A 21,306-nucleotide genomic window follows, 5' to 3' on the forward strand; every position below is an offset into this window, starting at 1 on the left:
CAGCACTCTTAAAATTGCAAAGCTTCTGAAGCGTGATCATCGAACAATCAAGCGTTTCATTCAAAATAGTCAACAGGGTCGCAAGAAGCGTGTGGAAAAACCAAGGCGCAAAATAACTGCCCATGAACTGAGAAAAGTCAAGCGTGCAGCTGCCAAGATGCCACTTGCCACCAGTTTGGCCATATTTCAGAGCTGCAACATCACTGGAGTGCCCAAAAGCACAAGGTGTGCAATACTCAGAGACATGGCCAAGGTAAGAAAGGCTGAAAGACGACCACCACTGAACAAGACACACAAGCTGAAACGTTAAGACTGGGCCAAGAAATATCTCAAGACTGATTTTTCTAAGGTTTTATGGACTGATGAAATGAGAGTGAGTCTTGATGGGCCAGATGGATGGGCCCGTGGCTGGATTGGTAAAGGGCAGAGAGCTCCAGTCCGACTCAGACGCCAGCAAGGTGGAGGTGGGGTACTGGTTTGGGCTGGTATCATCAAAGATGAGCTTGTGGGGCCTTTTCGGGTTAAGGAGGGAGTCAAGCTCAACTCCCAGTCCTACTGCCAGTTTCTGGAAGACACCTTCTTCAAGCAGTGGTACAGGAAGAAGTCTGCATCCTTCAAGAAAAACATGATTTTCATGCAGGACAATGCTCCATCACACGCGTCCAAGTACTCCACAGCGTGGCTGGCAAGAAAGGGTATAAAAGAAGAAAATCTAATGACATGGACTCCTTGTTCACCTGATCTGAACCCCATTGAGAACCTGTGGTCCATCATTAAATGTGAGATTTACAAGGAGGGAAAACAGTACACCTCTCTGAACAGTGTCTGGGAGGCTGTGGTTGCTGCTGCACGCAATGTTGATGGTGAACAGATCAAAACACTGACAGAATCCATGGATGGCAGGCTTTTGAGTGTCCTTGCAAAGAAAGGTGGCTATATTGGTCACTGATTTGTTTTTGTTTTGTTTTTGAATGTCAGAAATGTATATTTGTGAATGTTGAGATGTTATATTGGTTTCACTGGTAAAAATAAATAATTGAAATGGGTATATATTTGTTTTTTGTTAAGTTGCCTAATAATTATGCACAGTAATAGTCACCTGCACACACAGATATCCCCCTAAAATAGCTAAAACTAAAAACAAACTAAAAACTACTTCCAAAAATATTCAGCTTTGATATTAATGAGTTTTTTGGGTTCATTGAGAACATGGTTGTTGTTCAATAATAAAATTATTCCTCAAAAATACAACTTGCCTAATAATTCTGCACTCCCTGTATATATTTTTCTGCAGTTTCAGATTCAGAGTCAACGAGCATCCAAATCAAAAACTGCACACTGAAAATGCAGAAAGAGCGATAGTCATATTGGCCGCCGGCACGTTCTGTGCTTGCCTGCCGCCATCTTTGAGTGTATCTTGGTATACACAAAGATGCCGGATGTTTGGGCGCCACCATCTTGGTGTATACCAAGATATACTGAAAGATGGCGGCGCGCCTGCACAGAATGTACCACCGGCCAATATTTCCCAAGCTTGTTCCACAAAATCATTTATGTATGTCCAGCTATAGGTTTTGTATGTTCAGGCACATAATAACATTGTTATTTCTGATTTGTGAAAATCAACTGAATTTTGTTGATGTTCAGTTTTGTCCAAATCCGAATGCACATGTGTACTATGTCACACCAATTGCCAATGCATGGATGTCGGATCTATTTGTAATTATGATGAGAAGCAATATTTTGCTCTTTTAGCTACGATTAGTTTATTATTTTTCTAATTGATTTTATTAGATCAAAATGTGTCCATTCAGTTCGTATAAGACAAGTTCGACAATTGTAAAAAAAACTATGAAGATAATGCTGACTATAGTTAAGTCTAATTCATAATCCTTAAGCTTAGAGATTGCATGATTTAGTATTATATTTATGGTTTTCTATTTAAAATTATCTGTATACATTCCGATTTTTCACCAACTTTTGAAAGAACTGTGAATATAAATTTTTAAATCACAACCTAATGACAATGTATATTAAATTTTTGGACTATTGACCTCTATTGCGGTATATATAACACATTTTATTATAATGTAATTTATGTTCATGTTCACTTTCATACTTTTAATGCAGTACAATCAGATTATACTCCAAATCAGGGTTTCATAAATGTGATTTAAAATTTGGATTCCAATGATTAGGAGATGAATATGATATTGCATAGTGATGAATAAAGACAATCCAATAAATTTAGGAAACATGGTAACTAATTTTAAACAACTTGTGAAGCCCTGACCATAATTTAGTGAATTTACACAAGTGCATGTTCTATACAGTAAAACGCAAAATTATATGTCCTCTTCGTGAACTAAATAATTATTTATATTTTACAGTTGGCAAACATAAGGGAAAAGGTGGATCCGAGAGTGCATGAAAAAATCATTAATTTCTACAGGAGTGGTGTTAGGACAGTAAATGAAATTCTTAGGCACACGGATACATTTGTAAAAGAACTTTTCCCATCATCTGAACTTCCAGAGGAGAGCCGGAGAAGGTTTTATTCAACTCAAAAGGATATTACCAATTTATTGAGCAGATCCAGACAAGAAGGGCGTAATTCTGTGTTAGATCAGGCACAATTATTGGATCAGCTTAATGTATGGAAGGTAGATACACCAGACCTCAATTATTATTGCCGGCTGAGTACAATGCCAGATGATCTCAGCAATCCAGAAACATTTTGTAATGACCGGCGTCACGCACAGGGAGGGAAAAGGGAAAGCCCTGCCCAAGGGAGAGGGAAAGGTGGTGACCCCTGACTCACCTTGCGGCTGGCACCTGACTGCCCTGATGTCCCTAGACGGGTTCCTCACCCGTGCGGCGATCACGTGCCTAAACCTTGGCTTTCCCTAGAATGAGCCCTAGATAGTGAACAGGCCGGTAGGATCGCTAGTCCGCACCACTGACACTAAGAGGGAAACACCAGGGAGAGGACAGACAATACAGACAAACACATACACCCAGGTGGGCGACCACAGCAGACCACAAAGGTCCAACAGGGATCCGGAGGGTAACGTTCTGGACCAACTACCATAGAACGCAGCAACACAGCTCCAGAGGGTCAGTATAGAAGTCCAGGCAGGAAGCTCTATATCTGGCAACCAGAGAAGTGTGAGAGGGGAATATAAGGAGGTAGGGAGTGCTGGACAAGGAACAGCTGAGGAGAAGGAGCTACGGATCCCTGAGTGAGCCAAAAAGGGTTGCAAAGCAAACCCAGAAAGCTACCATAAGGAAACAGCCCTATCTTACATAGAGCGCGCAGCCAACCGCTGTGACTTCCTGACCCCGGGTATAACGGAGTCAGGCGTGGGTCTTGACACTTTCGTGACAGTACCCCCCTCTCTACGAGGGGCCTCCGGACACTCAGGACTAGGTCTCTCAGGATGAGAGGCATGAAAAGCCCGAACTAGCCTGTCGGCGTTTACCTCAGACGCAGGAACCCACATTCTTTCCTCGGGACCGTAACCTCTCCAATGCACCAGATATTGAAGAGAGCGGCGGACCCGACGAGAATTAACAATTTTGGATATCTGAAATTCTAGATTACCATCCACAACAACAGGAGGGGGTGGCAGCGGTGACGGTTCTAGAGGTGGAACATATTTTTTGAGTAACGACTTATGAAAGACGTTATGGTATTTAAAAGTCTGAGGTAGCTCCAGGCGAAAAGCCACGGGGTTGATGATGGCTACAATTTTGTAAGGGCCAATGAACCTAGGACCCAGTTTCCAAGAGGGAACCTTTAATTTAATATTCCTAGTAGACAACCACACATAGTCATTCACTCCTAGGTCCGGACCTGGCGACCGTCTCTTATCAGCCATGCATTTGTATTTACCTCCCATATTTTTCAAGTTAGCTTGCACCTTCTGCCATACCGATGAAAGAGATGACGAAAACCGTTCCTCTTCGGGAACCCCAGAAGACCCCCGCTCTTTGAAAGTACAGAATTGGGGATGAAAACCATATGCACCAAGAAATGGTGACTTGCCAGTGGATTCCTGACGACGATTATTTATGGCAAACTCAGTTAACGGTAAATATGATGACCACAACTCTTGGTTTTCAGACACAAAACATCTTAGATATGTCTCAAGGTTTTGGTTGGTACGCTCAGTCTGTCCATTCGACTGAGGATGGAAAGCTGAGGAAATGGACAAGTGTACCCCCAAACGGGAACAAAAAGCTTTCCAAAATTTAGAAATAAACTGGGTACCCCGATCCGAAACAACATCGGAAGGGACCCCGTGAAGCTTCACGATTTCACTGATGAATACCTGAGCAAGAGTCTTAGCATTAGGTAGTGCGGGTAACGCAATGAAGTGTACCATTTTGTTAAACCTGTCCACTACTACCCGCAGACAAAGGTAAGTCAGTGATAAAAGCCATTGACAGATGTGTCCTTGGTCTATTGGGAATGACGAGTGGTAATAGAGACCCTGCAAGACGTGTATGTGAAACTTTTGCGCGCGCACAGGTAGAACAAGAAGACACAAAATCCAATACATCCTGACGCAACCTTGGCCACCAAAAACGATGAGACAATAGCTCCAAGGTTGCTTTACTACCCGGGTGCCCAGCAAGTACCGAATTATGATGTTCCTAGTTCGAAACGCAGGTTCAACGGTACAAACAATTTCTCAAGAGACTGGGGCGTCCCCCTGGGCCTCTAACACCTTCCCCTCCAGAGCAGAGTGTACCGCAGAAACAACCACTCCTCTTTGAAGAATAGGTACCGGATCACTCACATTACCCCCTCCAGGTAAACAACGAGATAGTGCATCAGCCTTGGTATTCTTTGCCCCAGGACGATAGGTAATAACAAAGTTAAACCTGGTAAAAAATAGCGACCACCTAGCCTGTCTATGGGTGAGACGCTTAGCTGATTCGAGGTACAGAAGATTTTTGTGGTCCGTAATCACAGTGATGGGGTGGACTGCCCCCTCTAAAAAGTGACGCCATTCTTCAAACGCTAGTTTAATAGCTAATAGTTCCCTATTGCCAATATCGTAGTTCTTTTCTGCTGTAGATAGTTTTTTAGAAAAGAAAGCACAAGGACGCCATTTGCCAGGAGACGGACCCTGAGACAGCACCGCCCCCACTCCCACCTCTGACGCATCGACTTCAACAATAAAAGGCTGAGAGACATCAGGTTGGACTAGTACAGGTGCCGAGGTAAACCTCTCTTTTAGAGAGTAAAAAGCAACTTTAGCGGCGTCAGACCATTTAGAAAAATCAGTCCCCTTCCTAGTCATGTCAGTAAGGGGTTTTACAATAACTGAATAATTTTTAATGAATTTCCTATAGAAATTTGCGAAGCCCAAGAACCGTTGCAGAGCTTTGAGGTTCTCAGGAAGATCCCAATCTAAAATTGCCTGGACCTTCCTAGGATCCATACGGAAACCTGACGCAGATAAAAAATAACCTGGACTTCCGGTTCCGGCGCTGAGATGGAAGGCGAGGAGTGAGTGAGCTCCGTCCATCCCTCACCTATAACAAGCTCCGGACGCTATATACTGGCAGAGTGAGAGTCGGGTTTGTGTTCCCGATCTCTTAAGCTTGCCCTGTAAGAGATCCATGGACAGATACCTGCTCCGGAGCGGTAAAAAACTAATACGGAGCGGCGCTACACAGGCCGACAGCATGGTAACAGGCAAGATGGAGGATCAAGTTCCCGCGTCTCCGTCGAGCGCGGTTGAAAGTGTTATAGATGCCTTACCTGACTCGCCACTTGGTGATACATCGGAGGGGGCCAGAATAAATTATAAATCACTGGCAATAGAAGTGGCCAGACACCTGGCACCGGATATCAAGGAGACGCTCTCCAAAACACTGGCGGCGTCCCTACAGCAGCTGCATGAGACTGTGGGGCAGCATGAGGTGTGCCTAGTGGATCTAGGACAGCGATGTACAGCATTAGAGGAGGAGAACTCTAAATCCAACCTGGCCATTCAGGAGCTTCAGAATCACAACATCATACTGAAAGACCGTCTTGAGGACTTAGAGAACCGTTCCAGGCGGAACAATTTGAGGCTCCTGGGTTTACCTGAGGGGGTGAAAACACAGGCCCTCAAAGAAATATGTGAATTTGACTTACCAAGGGCCCTGGGGCTGGATGGAAAGCACAAAGTTGAGCGTGCACACCGAATCGGAACGCCACCAAAGTAATTCACCTGGCCGGAGCAGCAACAACCCAACGCAGAGACCCCGTCCAGTAATCATGAGGTACCTGGACTATTGCGATAAAGAGGCGATTCTTAGAGCATACAGAGCCAGGAGAGGCCCCTTGAGGATTAAGGGGCAGGTAATATTGTTATTTGCGGACTATTCTGCTCAAGTAGCGAAACAACGGAGAGAGTTTAGTGGTCTTTGCTCAGCTTTGTACCGCTGTCAGATCAAGTTCCAGTTGCAATACCCGGCTACGTTGAGAGTGGCCATGCCAGATGGAACTTCTGCCGCTTTTAGTGATCCCTCAGTGGCGACGGAATCCCTGCAAGATCTACTGACCGCTGAAGATGCAAGGGACTTGGCTGACCGGGGAAGGGGTAATTATAAAAGTTGGGTCCGATCAAGTAGTCCGGAGGAGAAACATCTTCCTCAGAGGGATCGTGGTCGTAGAGGCGGAGAGCAGCCTCCTGGAAGAGGCCGAGCGCTACGGGCCAGTTAAGGACTCTGGATAAACCTGATGTAGTCGACTGTAATGTAATGTTGGCATAGGGGCAAGTGGGGTAATGATGTTAAATTATCACGTGCTCGGATGCTAAAAGGTTAAATATGTTTAAAAAGTGTTCCATTAGAACCAAGCCACTAATTTCTTATAGGAATGTGTAGGTCGCTAATGTCACATGGTAGAAGTTGTGTTATAATGCAATAACAGGTATATACACAGTTGGTGGGGGGTGGATGTGCCTTGGCAGCTCAGAAAAAAGGAAGTCTTAATAATAGAAAGTGTATATGGTGTGAGGAGGAGTTGGTTTAACTGTTGGTGTTGACCGTCATAGTACTGCAGTTATTTTTGAAAGGGGGGTGGGGTTCTAGTTTTATTTGCTGAAGATCTGTTCTTCTATTTCCCAGGGAAGCATATTCTAATCAAATAGGGGATAAAGATCTTGAACTGGTATAGCACTTAGGAGGCTAGGAGTATGAAAGTCATTTCCTGGAACGTTAAGGGCCTAAGATCACCCCATAAGAGATGGATGGTGCTGCGTCACCTGAAAAAGGCCGACCCAGATATAGTACTACTTCAGGAAACGCACCTTGCAGCGAAAGATTTTACAAGGATAAACAAATTGTGGGTTGGGAAAGTATATGGATCGGCCTCGGTTGAAAAAAAAGCTGGGGTATTAATCCTAATTAACAAGAATCTAAATTGTCAGGTTCTAGGATCCTTTTCGGATGAAGGGGGGCGTCTTATCCAAATCCAGGTTGAGATTCAACGAACACATTATAGCATCTATAATGTGTGTGGCCCCAACAAAAACAATGGGAAGTTTTTTAAAGATCTAGAATCCAAGTTACTGACTGATCCCTGGGAGAATAAAATAGTGGGGGGGGATTTCAATACGGTGGCGAGAGAGGCCGAGGATAGGCAACGCAGTAACTCCTCAAAGACAGCTATTAGCAACCATGATAGAGCATTGGGTAGACTGATGGAGGGGGTGGTATTGGTTGATCCATGGCGCCAATTGCATCCTGATGAAAGATCTTATTCCTTTTATTCTCACTCGCAAGATTCATGGTCGCGTATAGACTATATACTGACCAGCTCTAATCTGATGAGAAGGGTGGAAAAGGCTGCAATTGGCGACCTGGTGATATCAGATCACTCCCCAATTTGGATACAAGGGAGAGATACTTACCCCAAGGGATCCGACTACTTGTGGAGATTTCCCTCAAACCTGGTAACAAACGAAGATTTTACTAATAAACTGATTGCATGGTGGGAGGAATACATGGGTGACAATCAGGTTCATATAGATTCGCCTGAGCTATTGTGGAACGCCTCTAAAGCAGTTATACGGGGGAAAATTATGAGCTATGTTTTTGGGCTCCGGAAACAATCTCAAGCTAAATTTGAGCAAACAAGTTTATTAGTGAGAGAATCCTACCAGGAGTACAGGAGGAACTCCACAGCCCTCAATAGACAAAAGTGGATAGATGCCAGGGAAGCCTTTGAGGCTAATGAAAAAAACAGGGAGATACTAAATAATGCTAGGCTGACGGCAACGTTGCACAAATTTGGAAATAAATCTGGGCGCCTTATGGCTAATCTTGCTAAAGGCAGACGAGCCCCTCAGTTCATAACTGGTCTTAAGGAGCAAAAAGGACAAGTGGTCACGGACCCTTCTAGGATTAATTCAATGCTAGGTGAATATTATGAGAAATTATATCAGGATGCCACTAAACCGGATCTTAAGGGTTCTCTTTTGGAAAAGGTCAAATTACCATGTCTTAGTACGGAACAATTACAACTTCTTAATAGAGAGATAGGTCTTGAAGAACTTCAATCTGTCATCAAGAAATTGAGCAATGCTAAAGCGCCGGGCCCAGATGGGTACCCTGGGGAATACTATAAAACATTACTAGGTCAGGGATCACCGATCTTACTACAATGGTATAATAATGTATTACAGGGAAAAGTATCCCCAGATCAGGAAAACACCTCCTATATCAAGTTACTTCCCAAGCCGGGTAAAGACCTTTTATCACCAGGGTCCTATAGACCGATCTCATTAATCAATGTGGATACCAAAATCCTATCAAAGATTATTGCTGACCGTTTGGCGGTCATATTACCATCGCTCATTGGTAAAGAACAGGTGGGATTTGTACAGGGTCGTTCAGCGGTAACAAACCTTCATACGGTATTAACGGTCCTAGATAGAGTTCGCCATCAACCGCGACCGGGGGAAGCTCCAGCCATGCTCACCTTAGATGCTGAAAAGGCTTTTGACAATGTGAGGTGGGCATGGCTGGAGGCAGTGCTGGATAGGATGGGGTTCTCGGGGGCGTTTAGGGTTTTTCTCACGCAATTATATAGATTACCGAGGGCACGGATATCTACTCCAGGCTTCTTGTCCAAGCCCTTCTATCTCCAAAAAGGGACACGCCAGGGATGCCCCTTATCACCCCTTTTGTTTAACCTTTCCATTGAACCACTAGCTAGGTTTTTAAGTCAGTCAGATCTATATGAAGGAATAAAGATTGGAAATACGCAACTGAAGGTCGCATTATTCGCAGATGACATAATGCTATTCATAGCCAATCCTAGAAAACACATAGATAAAATTTTTCTGGCTCTGAATCATTTTGGCTCCTATTCGGGGTATAGATTGAATGCGTCAAAATGTGAGATGTTGGCCTTATCCCAGAGTGATGCGGGGGGATAGCAGAGACCAAAGCACTTGAATATAACAAAAGCGAAAGGGAGTATTAAGTATCTGGGCATTTATGTTGGCAGAGAGCCGCATTCATTATATACCTTGAATTTTCCCCCTCTCATAGCTAAGATAGTGCAAGAACTGGATAGATGGCAGGGTTTGCCACTAAATTTGGTAGGTAGATGCCATCTCATTAAAATGATGAGTATGTCCAAGCTTTTATATCCACTTCAGACTATCCCGCTTCTTATTCGACACGCAGATATTCAATTACTGGAAAGCAGATTCATCCGCTTTCTATGGCAGGGGAAAAGGCCTAGAATCTCACTGGACAAACTAAAGCGAAGGAAGGAGGAAGGAGGGTTGAACTTTCCTGATATCAGAGGCTACAACTTAACGTGTTTAAGTAGACACATCTTAGACTGGGTTAATGGGACGAGTTACTATTCAAACTTGACCTTGGAGCGGGAATTGGTGCGGCCCTGGAACCTGGTTGCTTTACTGCATGCTAAGAGGCCCAATTTACCGGGTTACATTAAATCCTCTCTCATAATAAGGGACACGATGATAGCCTGGAATGCCCTTAGAACCCATTTTCATCTCCCATACCAGATATCCAAGCACTTACCTTTACGGGGGAACCCATCATTTCGGTCTGGTAATGAAAATGCATTTTTCAAAGAATGGGCCCTTAAGGGGCTGAATAAAATAGGGGATTTGTTTCACGAGTCGGAGGGGAGATGGGCAACGTTGCAGGAATTAAGGAGTAAATTGGCATTAGGATGTTCCTCGTTCATGCAGTATTCTCAAGTTAAAGGTTATTGCAGGACTCTATCTAGGGACTTGTCAATGGAATGGAAGCCCAATGATTTTGATGCGTTTATCAGTGTTAAAACGAAGAGGTCATTGTCGATGTTACACCATGTGTTGAGGGATAGATGGAGAACTAAAGATCCCAAAGGAATTTTTAAAAAATGGGCCAAAGAATTAGGGGTGGTGGAGATTCATGAAACAATTTGGTCAGGGATATCAGCAATGCGCAAGGCCATAATAAATGAAACATGGAGAGAAACACATGTAAAAATTCTGCACCATGCTATATATGGATTTGATATCCCTAGTTCCCCGTCTAGTCCAGGGAGACTTACAGCTTGCCCTAAGTGCGACACCCCCAAGACAAATCTATATCATGGTTTGTGGAAATGCTCAAAGTTAGGTGGGTACTGGAAAGAAATCGGCCAGATGTTGGGGAAGATTAGCAAAATACGCGCTGTTGTCACGCCATCAGCAGCAATATTACATTGTGAAGCTAAGAATCATTCAGATGCCCAAATTTTAGGGGAAAAGGAAGATGATCTTTCAAAAAAACCTTTGGTGGGTCATAAACTATTTATGGTTGCTAAAAGGTGTTTACTCCAGTTTTGGCTATCAACCGAGGTCCCCACTATTGCAATAGTGGTAGCCCAAATGGGTAACTTATTTCATTTGGAATGGCTGGAGGCATTAAACTGCAAAGAGGTGCTTGGACAGCGTTTATTTTGGACATGGAAACTGTATATTTTGTCATATGTTCCAAACACAGAGTTCATGAAAATTATGAGCCCATTCAGACTGACAGCATGGTATCTAAAAGAAGAATTAAGGGGAGGTCTAGGTCCATTGCAAGTAACCAGATAAGTTCCAGATGCCACCTTCAGACTCATATAGAGGCCAATCATTTGTGTGATCGGAAGGGGTAGTAATGATAGAGCTTCCTAGGGATATTTCCAGGACAATGGATCTTCATCAGATGGGTTGGGGGAGGGGGAGAGGAGATCAGGGGATATACCAGCTTAATGGGGGGAGGGGGGGGAGAAAATTGAAAATGAGATTCCGAATGTACTGTTTGACTTGATTTCTACTATACTTTGATTGATGTAATGCAATGATGAAAGAAGGATAATGTTATACCTTCGAATTGCCTGATATATGTAATTTGCTTGTCATTGTATGGAATCTCTTAAACTTAATAAAAAGATATTAAAAAAAAACAAACTAGGAATTGTATCTCCTGAACGGCGAAGACACATTTTTCAATTTTAGCATATAATTCATTCGTCCGTAGGACCTGCAGTACTTGTCTGACATGCACCTCATGTCTTCTCAGATCAGACGAATAAATTAAAATATCATCTAGGTATATTACCACAAACCTGCCGATTAGATGACTAAAAATGTCATTAACGAAATGTTGAAAGACGGCAGGAGCATTGGTCAGACCGAAAGGCATAACTAGATTTTCATAATGCCCCTCAGGGGTGTTAAAAGCTGTCTTCCACTCATCCCCCTCCTTGATACGAATCAGATTGTAGGCCCCCCTAAGATCAAGTTTGGAGAACCACCTAGCACCCGCAATCTGGTTAAACAGGTCAGGAATGAGAGGAAGAGGGTATGGGTCTCGGATGGTTATCCGATTTAATTCGCGAAAATCTAGGCAAGGACGCAGGCCCCCATCTTTCTTTTTAACGAAGAAAAACCCTGCAGCCACGGGTGAAGAAGAGGGTCTGATGTGTCCTTTAGCCAAGCTCTCGGAGATATAATCCTTCATGGCTTGTCTCTCTGGACCCGAAAGATTATATAGCCTGGTCTTGGGTAATTTTGCGCCAGGAATAAGGTTAACCGGGCAATCATAAGGACGGTGAGGTGGTAACTTCTGACAACCCTTTTCAGAAAAAACGTCCTCAAAGTCCGAAATAAATGTAGGTAGGGTAGTTATGGAGGCGACTAAGCAATTGCTATTTAAGCAATTTTCTCTGCAATGCTCACTCCACTCCGATATCTCCCTGGCCTGCCAATCCACCACTGGATTGTGCACTACCAACCAGGGAAGGCCCAGCACTACCGGAGTGGGAAGCCCCTCCAGAACATAACATGAAAGCATCTCGTTATGGTGGTCCCCTACCCGAAGGTGTAAATTATGAACAATGTGGGTGAGGTTTCTCTGAGACAGAGGAGCAGAATCAATAGCGAATATGGGAATAGGTCTCTGTAGCGTACAGAGAGACAAACCCATAGTGCGGGCAAAATGGGCATCTATCAAATTTACCCCTGCTCCACTGTCTAGAAAGAAAGAAATAGTCTCCGTCTTAACACCAAAAACAATAACTGCTGGCAACACAAATTGCGATGTACGTATGGAGGAAACATATACCCCCCCGGCTGACATCCTCCACACAGCCTGGGGTTAGTAGTTTTCTGACGGTCTTTTGTTTCTGAGTAAAGAAGGACAGACATTAATGAAATGACCCCTCTCCCCACAAAAAAAAACAAAAAACCGCAACAACCTGGTTACCAGTAGCAACCGCTGGACTTGCGGTCAGTTGTAATTGCTGCTGTTGCTGGAGGACCGACGCCTTCAATCCTGCCACCTCCAAAGATAGGCCATGAAAGTGTTTGGACAGAGCAGCAATTGGATCCATTCTGGATTCTAAATAGGTAAAAAAAAAAAATATTTTTTTTTTTACCTACACAAAATAAGGGCCAGATATAATGTAATGACCGGCGTCACGCACAGGGAGGGAAAAGGGAAAGCCCTGCCCAAGGGAGAGGGAAAGGTGGTGACCCCTGACTCACCTTGCGGCTGGCACCTGACTGCCCTGACGTCCCTAGACGAGTTCCTCACCCGTGTGGCGATCACGTGCCTAAACCCTGGCTTTCCCTAGAATGAGCCCTAGATAGTGAACGGGCCGGTGGGATCGCTAGTCCGCACCACTGACACTAAGAGGGAAACACCAGGGAGAGGACAGACAATACAGACAAACACATACACCCAGGTGGGTGACCACAGCAGACCACAAAGGTCCAACAGGGATCCGGAGGGTAACGTTCTGGACCAACTACCAGAGAACGCAGCAACACAGCTCCAGAGGGTCAGTATAGAAGTCCAGGCAGGAAGCTCTATATCTGGCAACCAGAGAAGTGTGAGAGGGGAATATAAGGAGGTAGGGAGTGCTGGACAAGGAACAGCTGAGGAGAAGGAGCTACGGATCCCTGAGTGAGCCAAAAAGGGTTGCAAAGCAAACCCAGAAAGCTACCATAAGGAAACAGCCCTATCTTACATAGAGCGCGCAGCCAACCGCTGTGACTTCCTGACCCCGGGTATAACGGAGTCAGGCGTGGGTCTTGACACCCTCGTGCTTACCAGACCGCATGGCAGAAAAAAATCTTACAAAGATATGGAAACCAAATTGTTTTCTTAGATGCAACGTATCGAACCACAAGATATGCACTACCACTGTTTTTCCTATGTGTACGGACAAATGTGTGCTACGTTGTTGCTGGTACTTTTGTAACTCAAAATGAAACAGCAGCAAGCATACAGGAGGCACTGGAAATATTTAAATCCTGGAACGAGGCATGGAATCCAAATTGCTTCTTGGTAGATTTTTGCCTTGAGGAAATAAATGCAATCTCAAGAACATTTCAAGGTAGTGGTTTATATTTTACTTTGCTATTTGTCAAATGTCTGTCTTGCAATATATAATAACTATAAATCTTAGTTTTATAGAATATATGCATGTATGTCCTTCTGGTACAACAAAGTAATCATATTTATGGTGACTGACCACTATGATGTATACACATACATTGCACAGAACACTATTATTTAATTATGAGATGTATTACTAATGGAAATTATTTTTTACTTTTCAATCTAGATGCAAAAATACTGCTTTGCAACTTCCACCGTGAAAAAGCCTGGACTGAATGGGTGAACAAACGAGATCATGGGGTATATGAGAGTCGCAAAACTGTGCGGAACATGTTACGTAGAATTGCATTTGCCTCATCTGTCGAAGATTATAACATGGCATTGCAAACTTTAACTCATTCAAATATTTGGAAAAAAACAAACTCATTAACCTCCTCCCGACCGCCTAACGCAGGGATGCGTCCTGCGGGCGGTCGGTTTGTTCCTCCTAGACGCATATACGCGTCATCTCGTGAGACGCGAGATTTCCTGTGAACGCGCGCGCACAGGAGCGTGCGTTTACAGGATCGGAAGGTAAACAAGCTGATCTACAGCCTGCAAGCGGCGATCATTCGCTGGCAGGCTGTAGATCCGATTTTTTAACCCCTGAAAGGTATATCAGATGCTGTTTTGTTAACACCGTCTGATATACCTGCTACCTGGTCTTCTGGTGGTCCCTTTTGCTTGGATCGACCACCAGAGGACACAGGCAGCTCTGTAAGTAGCACCAATCACCACACTATACTACACCCCCCCGTCACTTATTAACCCCTTATTAACCCCTGATCACCCCATATAGACTCCCTGATCACCCCCCTGTCACTGATAACCCCCCTGTAAGGCTCCATTCAGACATCCGTATGTGTTTTGCGGATCCACGGATCCGCAAAACACGGACACTGGCAATGTGCTTTCCGCATTTTGCGGATCCGCACATTGCCACAACTATATAGAAAATGCCTTTTCTTGTCCGCAATTACGGATAAGAATAGGACATGTTCTATAGGCTCTACAAAAAACGCAGTGTTCGCCTGATCAGGCCTGATCTTGTGCGCACACTTGCGTTCAGTCCGCCCCACCGCAGTGACAGAAATTTATTTTTTCTGATCACTGCAAAAACACCGTAAAATCGCTGCGGCGCTATAAAGATCACTTTTGAGGGGCATGGAGAGTTCATAGAAGATTTTTTTTTTGGGCACAAGTTAGCGGAAATTGAATTTTTTATTTTTATTTTTTCTTGCAAAGTCTCATATTCCACTAACTTGTGACAAAAAATTAAATCTCACATGAACTTACCATACCCCTCACGGAATCCAAATGCGTAAAAATTTTTAGACATTTATATTCCAGACTTCTTCTCACGCTTTAGGGCCCCTAAAATGCCAGGGCAGTATAAATACCCCACATGTGACCCCATTTTGGAAAGAAGACACCCCAAGGTATTCCGTGAGGGGCATGGCGAGTTCATGTAAAATTTTATTTTTTGTCACAAGTTAGTGAAATATGAGACTTTGTAAGAGAAACAAAAAAAAGAAAAAATCATTTTCCGCTAACTTGTGCCCAAATTTTTTTTTCTAGGAACTCGCCATGCCCCTCACGGAATACCTTGGGGTGTCTTCTTTCCAAAATGGGGTCACTTGTGCCCTATTTATACTGCCCTGGTATTTTAGGGGCCCTAAAGCGTGAGAAGTAGTTTGGAATCCAAATGTGTAAAAAATGCCCTGTGAAATCCTAAAATACTCATTGGAATTTGGGCCCCTTTGAACACCTAGGCTGCAAAAAAGTGTCACACATGTGGTATCGCCGTACTCAGGAGAAGTAGGGCAATGTGTTTTGGGGTGTATTTTTACATATACCCATTCTGTGTGTGAGAAATATCTCTGTAAATGACAACTTTTTTTTTTTTTTTATACAAAGTTGTCAATTTACAGAGATATTTCTCTCACCCAGCATGGATATATGTAAAAATACACCCCAAAAAACATTGCCCTACTTCTCCTGAGTACGGCGATACCACATGTGTGACACTTTTTTGCAGTCTAGGTGCGTAAAGGGGCCGAAAGTCCAAAGAGTACCTTTAGGCTTTACGGGGTTGCAATATAACAAAACAATAACAAACACAGGTGCACTCTGCAGTCTCACTAAACCCTCAAACTGATTTTAAAATTGAGAGATTAGTCAACATGTCCTACGGTGTAGAACATGTCTAAGCCCGGGCACCACGCCAAGGTTTCTCAAGTAGCCCGGGACCTAACACTCTCCTACCTGAGCCGTATGGGCAATACCAGGAGCCAGTGGGCAAATTACAGGAGCATAAGGCCGACTCACAAACAGCTCACCAGTTACCTCCAGCATGTAGCCATGCTTGCAATGGGAGAAGGGAGGAGTCTGCGAGTCCCACTCAAGACTGGCTGATATGTCCCAGGCCTCACAGGTGCACCTAAATGTGGCCTGTAGATGGAAAACAGGCACATTTAAATTGGAGTTTATACACCTCCAGGAATCTATATATACAAACTAAGAAGACAGGTTGGCATTAGCAGGAAGTGCTCAAACCCACATGCAGTTGTGCATATATATAGGGGAGCAAATCCTGCACTTGTGGCCCGTTGCTAATGACAATCCCCAGCAAAATGCATACGGTGGAGGATGCCCGCGGCGAACCACAAGTACCACAATAGACATCCTACACAAGGTAACAAGTGCGGATGTCATAATAAATAGACATGTTCTACACCGTAGGACATGTTAACTAATCTCGCAATTTTAAAATCAGTTTGAGGGTTTAGTGAGACTGCAGAGTGCACCTGTGTTTGTTATTGTTTTGCTATATTGTTATATTTATTATGACATCCGCACTTGTTACCTTATGTAGGATGTCTATTGTGGTACTTGTGGTTTGCCGCGGGCATCCTCCACCGTATGCATTTTGCTGGGGATTGCCATTAGCAACGGGCCACAAGTGCAGGATTTGCTCCCCTATATATATGCACAACTGCATGTGGGTTTGAGCACTTCCTGCTAATGCCAACCTGTCTTCTTAGTTTGCTTTACGGGGTTGCTCACAATTTAGCCCCACCCAAAATGCCAGAACAGTAAACACACCCCACAAATGACCCCATTTTGGAAAGTAGACACCCCAAGGTATTCGCTGAGGGGCATATTGAGTCCATGAAAGATTGAACTTTTTGTCACAAGTTAGCGGAAAAGGAGACTTTGTGATAAAAAACAAAAAAAAATCTATTTCCGCTAACTTGTGCCAAAAAAAAAAACTTCTATGAACTCGCCATGCCCCTCACGGAATACCTTGGGGTGTCTTCTTTCCAAAATGGTGTCACATGTGGGGTATTTATACTGCCCTGGCATTTTAGGGGCCCTAAAGCGTGAGAAGAAGTCTGGAATCCAAATGCCTAAAAATGCCCTCCTAAAAGGTACTCATTGGAAATTGGGCCCCTTTGTGCACCTAGGCTGCAAAAAAGTGTCACACATGTGGTATCGCCGTACTCAGGAGAAGTAGGAAAATGTGTTTTGGGGTGTATTTTTACATATACCCATACTGTGTTTGAGAAATATCTCTGTAAAATAACAACTTTGTATAAAAAAATGGGAAAAGTTGTCTTTTACAGAGATATTTATCTCACACAGTATGGGTATATGTAAAAATACCCCCCAAAACACATTGCCCTACTTCTCCTGAGTACGGCGATACCATATGTGTGACACTTTTTTGCAGCCTAGGTGCGCAAAGGGGCCCAAATTCCAATGAGTACTTTTAGGATTTCACAGGGCATTTTTACGCATTTGGATTCCAAACTACTTATCACACTTTAGGGCCCCTAAAATGCAAGGACAGTATGAATACCCCGTAAGTGACCCCATTTTGGAAAGAAGACACCCCAAGGTATTTCGTGAGGGGCATGGCGAGTTCATGTAAAATTTTATTTTTTGTCACAAGTTAATGGAATATGAGACTTTGTAAGAAAAAAAAAAAACATTTTCCGCTAACTTGTGACAAAAAATAAAAACTTCCATGAACTCACTATGCCCATCAGCGAATACCTTAGGGTGTCTACTTTCTGAAATGGGGTCATTTGTGGGGTGTTTCTACTGTCTGGGCATTGTAGAACCTCAGGAAACATGACAGGTGTGTAAATTCACATTTTTGCACCATAGTTTGAAAACGCTATAACTTTTACCCAAACCAATAAATATACACTTATTGCATTTTTTTTTATCAAAGACATGTAGAACAATAAATTTAGAGAAAATTTTATATAGAAATGTAGGTTTATTTGAAAAATTTTACAACAGAAATTGAAAAATGACATTTTTTTGCAAAAATTTCGGTCAATTTCGATTAATATCAAAAAAAGTAAAAATGTCAGCAGCAATGAAATACCACCAAATGAAAGCTCTATTAGTGAGAAGAAAAGGAGGTAAAATTCATTTGGGTGGTAAGTTGTATGACCGAGCAATAAACCGTGAAAGTAGTGTAGTGCAGAATTGTAAAACGTGGTCTGGTCATTAAGGGGGTTTAAAGGGAACCTGTCACCAGTTTTATGGTGTCCTAACTAAGGGCAACATAAATAAGTGAATGATTCTCTTAGCACAATGCTGGGTCACTTTCTTTAATAGACCCAGTGAATCTGCCAACATCTTGTATTGAAAAGCTCCAGCTGATAATGATGAGTCCTGAATATTCATGAGCTCCTGACTCTCCCCGCCCACCTGCTGCTGAATGACAGTTTGTTTCCATAGGAATCATCAGCAGGTGGGCAGGGGAGTGGCTATAGCTCTAAATTAAATATACGCTGGACTCGCTGACATCACGCCGGACTCCAATCAGCTCATTAGCATGCGGCATCTTTGTGTGTATATTATGAGATAACCATCTGTCACACCAGTAAGTGAATACATCTAAGGTACTTTTTAGTAGTTAATGATTGTATATAATTAGTTAGATTATAATCAAATATCCACATGACAGGTTCCCTTTAAGCTAGGGGAGCTGAGGTGGTTAAGGAAGTGGTTTTCACACAAATGGATGCCTCATATAAAGGTAACAAATTATTTTTATTAACTTTACATAAAAAAATAGAACTATATTTTTATATGTATGATAATATTCAAAGTCATTGACCATTTTTAAAAAAAACTTATACATATATTTTTTTTAAGTTTTGACTTTTTTTTTTCTTCTAAAATCAGAAATGGCCACATCTCCATCGAACTTCAGAAATGTTAATTGCAATCCACACAAACAATGGGCTGGAAAGACAAAACAAAATATTAAATCTAAATTATCTAGAGGGCTACAAGAACTGCATGCTTGTAGAAATGATTACTGTGCTACATTCAAAGTTTTTCCCAAACACCTATAAAAAGTTAGTTTTTTATATTTTTTTACAGTAGGAAAATCATACATTGTTATGTTTGAATTTTAGGCACAAAGGAAAAAACCTTGCATTTGTTTGCTGCAGCAATAGATTTACAATGATCCCCTGCTAATATGAATAGGTTAAATGATCCATAGTACAACTACATGTTATTAGTTCTGCAACAACTAATCGGCTAATTCGAATATAATCCACAAACAATATATTTGTGAACATTTTCAATTATGGATTAATTGGCTTTCTATTACTTGTCCCTGTTCATCAATCCACACGCGCCGCACCTCCTCCCCGACTCATGCTCGCCGCTTCCAGAGCCGCCCCCACCCGCCTCCACGCTACACTGCCAGAGCCGCCCGCCTCCACGTGCCCCTGCTGGAGCCGCCCTCCACGTGACACTCCTGCTCTACACTTCACGCTCGCCGATGCAAGAGCCGTCCGCCCGACTCCACGCTTCACATGCCGCTGCAAGAGCCGCCCACCCACATACATGCACCGCACTTCCTCCCCGCCTCACGCTCGCCGCTGACAGAGACAGCAGCCTGCATCCACACTCCACATGAAAAAAAGTTTGATTTCATGTTCCCAGGAACATTTAAAAATGTCCACGATTTTATTTTTAAAATTGTCACCTTACCCTGGTGGTCAGTGGGGGTTCCCTGGACCCTGGTTGTTGGGGGGGTTTGCTGTGGCCGCAGCTGCAGTGGCTCCCTCTGCCGCCTCTCTGCCACATGCACCCGGCCAGCCAGCCTGCCCGCCAGATGCGGCTCTGTACTCATCAGCCTCTTGCTCCTCGGGAGGCGGCCCTCTACAGTGCATGATTAGAGGGCCGTGTCTGCCTGATCCAGCCAGCCCGGAACGCAATCCGGGCTGGCTGCATCAGGCAGACATGGCCCTGTAATCCCGAGCGAGAGGCCGCGCAATTACATCTGATGCGTTGCAAGTGGCAGAGAGGCAGCAGAGGGCCACTGCACCGGCGGCCGGAGGCTTCATTTAGCGGGGCCACGTGTCGGGACCCTGACGGCCGTGGGCAGGGTCTGTTTTTAAAGGCAGCAGAGAGGCACGGGGGGCAAGTGCCCCCCGGCCCAGTCCACCATTGAAGCAATGTACCATTAGCTATAGAGGAATATAAATCCCAGCAATACATTATACACTGTATGTATATTGCATTTCTGGAATTTGTTGTGCTCCTCTATAGCTGGTGGTATTCTGCATTGCTTTGTATATAGGACTACAAATTACAGGAATATTGCATTATACAGCACAATGCTGAATACCGCCTGCTATAGCGGACTACAACACATCAAAGCAATAGTACATAACACAGCACAATGCAGAATACCAGCAGTCATAATAATAAATAAATTGTGCACAAATCAGTAGTTTCTTTTTTTTTTTGTTTTATATTAAAAAAAAGTATTGCTCATTGGCAAGTACATGAGGGGAATTACTTGTACTTGGTCTTGAAAAAGTGCTATCAGGACATCATGAAAATATATACACTCACCTAAAGAATTATTAGGAACACCTGTTCTATTTCTCATTAATGCAATTATCTAGTCAACCAATCACATGGCAGTTGCTTCAATGCATTTAGGGGTGTGGTCCTGGTCAAGACAATCTCCTGAACTCCAAACTGAATGTCAGAATGGGAAAGAAAGGTGATTTAAGCAATTTTGAGCGTGGCATGGTTGTTGGTGCCAGACAGGCCGGTCTGAGTATTTCACAATCTGCTCAGTTACTGGGATTTTCACGCACAACCATTTCTAGGGTTTACAAAGAATGGTGTGAAAAGGGAAAAACATCCAGTATGCGGCAGTCCTGTGAGCAAAAATGCCTTGTGGATGCTAGAGGTCAGAGGAGAATGGGCCGACTGATTCAAGCTGATAGAAGAGCAACATTGACTGAAATAACCACTCGTTACAACCGACGTATGCAGCAAAGCATTTGTGAAGCCACAACACGC

At 43.5% G+C, this 21,306-nt stretch overlaps 1 protein-coding gene across 1 annotated transcript in view; it reads left to right on the forward strand.

Moving 5' to 3' along the window:
* Positions 1 to 21,306, forward strand: part of LOC120980051 — a 67,889-nt gene that overhangs the window by 2,820 nt on the left and 43,763 nt on the right. The window contains exons 3-8 of the mRNA XM_040408920.1: positions 2,391 to 2,739; positions 9,488 to 9,491; positions 13,611 to 13,903; positions 14,135 to 14,334; positions 18,965 to 19,006; positions 19,156 to 19,331. Coding sequence (XP_040264854.1) covers positions 2,391 to 2,739; positions 9,488 to 9,491; positions 13,611 to 13,903; positions 14,135 to 14,334; positions 18,965 to 19,006; positions 19,156 to 19,331 — 1,064 coding nt within the window. The remainder of the gene's footprint in view (positions 1 to 2,390; positions 2,740 to 9,487; positions 9,492 to 13,610; positions 13,904 to 14,134; positions 14,335 to 18,964; positions 19,007 to 19,155; positions 19,332 to 21,306) is intronic.

Source organism: Bufo bufo, chromosome 10, assembly GCF_905171765.1.
Source record: "Bufo bufo chromosome 10, aBufBuf1.1, whole genome shotgun sequence".
In the NCBI taxonomy this organism is placed as follows: Eukaryota; Metazoa; Chordata; class Amphibia; order Anura; family Bufonidae; genus Bufo; species Bufo bufo.